At 53.1% G+C, this 3,122-nt stretch overlaps 1 protein-coding gene across 1 annotated transcript in view; it reads left to right on the forward strand.

Moving 5' to 3' along the window:
* Window positions 1–2,817, forward strand: part of GLA (galactosidase alpha) — a gene marked incomplete at its 5' end in the record, with an annotated part of 4,899 nt that extends 2,082 nt beyond the window's left edge. The window contains 4 exons of the mRNA XM_010176062.1: window positions 401–492; window positions 1,408–1,569; window positions 2,178–2,375; window positions 2,554–2,817. Of these exons, the coding sequence (XP_010174364.1) occupies window positions 401–492; window positions 1,408–1,569; window positions 2,178–2,375; window positions 2,554–2,817 (716 nt within the window). The remainder of the gene's footprint in view (window positions 1–400; window positions 493–1,407; window positions 1,570–2,177; window positions 2,376–2,553) is intronic.
* Between the last annotated feature and the right edge of the window lie 305 nt (window positions 2,818–3,122).

The raw sequence follows: 3,122 nt of genomic DNA on the forward strand, positions 1-3,122 counted from the left end.
TCATAAGAACATACTCCTGTAGCATTACCTGGTGAAGGTGTACCCAGCAGCTTGATAAATAACAACTTGTATTTCCCAGGTATCTAAAAGAAAAAAAAGCCACACAGCAAAACCACAGTCTCTTCCCGTGGCTGTATGTACAGAGAGATCAGCAGTCCTGGAACAATAAGCCTGCCCATGACCTGTAGCAAAGCTGTGAAGAAGCTCACCTGTCCTTGGGAGGCAGGAGGCTGCCTGCAGACTCTAAGCTCCTCTGTCCTCCCTGTGGTGTTTCAGCCATGATAATGTGTTCAGCCTTGATTTTGCAAGAGTTGAAGTGAAACCTGAATCTGTGACCTTGGATTAGTTCCTCTGTTTGACCAAGGAGGTTGTGTAACCTCTGTCTACCCTCTTCTTCTAGGTTACAGGCGCATGTCTCTGGCCCTGAACAAGACTGGAAGGAGCATTGTGTACTCCTGTGAGTGGCCTTTCTACTTGAGGCCTGTGCAGCAGGTAAGGAGTGTTTCTCAAGGCTTATCCTGGGAAGAACAAAAAAGCAGTAAGACCACAAAACAGCCTCCTGAGAAACTTGCTGCTCTCTGGTCTGACAGAAAACAAGCCTGTAAGGTAGAAGAAAACCACTTTTTCCTCTAGAGCCCTGAAGTGCACCTGAGCGAGTCATTACTCTGCTGAAAATAATTGAGGAGGATCCCGCAGCAGGAAGGCGTAGCCCCGCTGGAGCGTGCCAGAGAACACAGCAGCCTCCATCTGCAGGCTGTGTCTGAGGAGCCAGGCAACAAAACACGGGCAGTGCAGACACACAGCCAGCGAATCGTTTTGTGTTGCTCCTCCTGGACACTGAGTGCTACAGCCTCAGCCTTCCAGCCACCTCCAGGGACAAGGACACAGGCTTTAGGACAGCCTACTCAACAGAAATTCTCCACATTGTTTACCAACAGATTCCTGCCATCCAGGGTCTGTGACCGACCTGTTGCTCTCCACCCAGAGCTGGTTTCCCCTGTGCCACCACGACAGGATGCTGCCATTCCCTCCCACTGGGAGTTAAATGCGTTAGTCACCAAAGGGTGTAAACCCAAGAAATGTCAGTAATTACTGGCATGTTGCAGTTTAATCCTGCTGGCCCCGTCACACCTTCGGGAAAACAGCGCTCAAAGGAATTTTCTAACAGAGCTGGGTGGCCACAGCTGTCCTCCCAAGGGAGACAGTGTTGTCTGGAGCATGGCAGACTGGAGTTACTGGGCACCAGGTGTTCTAGAGAACCAGCGTGCACTGGATCATCCAGATAGCTGGTGATGGAAGGTGTTATCGTAGTTCTCCCCCAAATTACCCCTGATGCAGTCTAGCCTTGCGTACCGTCTTGTTCTCGTACAGCCAGGCTCTCTGGCTAATCACTCATTGTTTTGGCAGCCCAATTACACGGAGATCAAACAGTACTGCAATCACTGGAGGAACTTTTTTGATGTCTATGACTCCTGGAGCAGCATCAAGAGTATCTTGGACTGGACAGCACTTCACCAGGACAGCATTGTGAAGATAGCTGGGCCAGGAGGCTGGAATGATCCTGACATGGTAAGCAAAGCAACACCCACCTCCCTTGCAGCACCAGCACAAAGTCTTCTCCTCAGCTGTAGGCTGAGAAGGATGAGGAGAGAGAGAATAGGGTGAGAAACACTGAGGGGAAGGGCACTGACAGGGCCCTAGGACGAGGAACTTGATGAGAGGGTCCCTGTCTGGAAAGGGAGAAGGAGCTACAGCTGCTGACAGTACTGCAGAAGCTGTCTCTGAGTAACGCAGCCTCCGCAAGCGGTGCCAGGTCAGAACACAGGTGTGGCAGCGGGAGACAGTCCCCCAGGTGCTGATCTCCCACCAGTGGGAACAGCCCTGGGTGCCAGCACTGCGAGGAACAAACAGCTGCATCCAAAAGCAGATCCTTAAACGCTGCCCAGCCAGTTAAGGATCCTTCTTTACCTCCACCAGTGGCTCACCCCCAATTGCCACACTAGTCATGCGTTGTCTTTCCCAGCCAGCTGGTCCTGCTCCTGGCAGTCAGCCGAGGTAAACAGTCCCCAAACAGGGGTCCCTCCCTCAGCATCCTGTCATTTACCAGTGCTCAGGGTGGTGGCCCAGTTTCTCCTTGGCAGGCAGCGTTACCGGGCATCTTTGTTTTCTTGTCACAGCTGGTGATTGGAAACTTTGGGCTGAGCTGGGACCAGGCGGTGACTCAGATGGCGATGTGGGCTATTATGGCAGCTCCCCTCTTCATGTCCAATGACCTGCGGCACATCAGTCCTGAGGCCAAGTGGCTGCTCCAGAACAAAGAGGTGATCGCCATCAACCAGGATCCACTGGGCAAGCAGGGATACCAGATCACCAAGGTACGCCAGGACTGGGTTGGGAGCCTCCTCAGAAAAGGGACACGGGGTACAGAGTCTGGGAACAGGAGCCCAGTGAACCCACTTGTTCCTCAAGTTCCTCTGCTTAAACAGACAGACACAAAGCCCATGAGTTCTGCCTCCCCTCACGTAACCCCCGGGTGTATTTTCTCCTTGGCAGGACAAGAACTTTGAGCTGTGGGAGCGGCCCCTGTCTGGACGAGCCTACGCTGTGGCGGTGCTGAACCAGCAGGAGATTGGGGGACCCCAGAACTTCACCTTCTCCTTCACCTTCCTCGGCAATGGGCTTGCTTGCAACCCAGCATGCTCAGTCCGGCAGGTCCTGCCAGCTAGCAGAGACTGGGGGGTTTACAGCTGGGTCTCCTCCCTCAGCGTGGAGGTGAACCCAACAGGCACTGTGCTGCTGAAATTAACAGCACTATAGGGGGCACAAAGACAATCTTGTCATAAGCCTCAGACTCCGGCTCAACTTCTTGTCACAAGAAGCCCATCTCCTCCCTCCAAGCAGGGTGCCTTTGTTCCCTCCTCAGGCATTCACTACTCAAGTGCATCTACATGGAGTTGGAACCTTCAGCCTAACATGACCAATACCCATCACTCCATCACCCAGAGATCCAGAGCAAGGGGCGGTGCTTCTCTTCTGTTTACCCTTTCTCTGCCATCTCACATAACTCCTTCTCCAAGGGGCTGTCAGGGCCCCAGCAGGGCAGCAATTCCTGTTAACGCCCA

Source organism: Antrostomus carolinensis, unplaced genomic scaffold (genome assembly GCF_000700745.2).
Source record: "Antrostomus carolinensis isolate BGI_N321 unplaced genomic scaffold, ASM70074v2 scaffold39220, whole genome shotgun sequence".
NCBI classification, from domain to species: domain Eukaryota; kingdom Metazoa; phylum Chordata; class Aves; order Caprimulgiformes; family Caprimulgidae; genus Antrostomus; species Antrostomus carolinensis.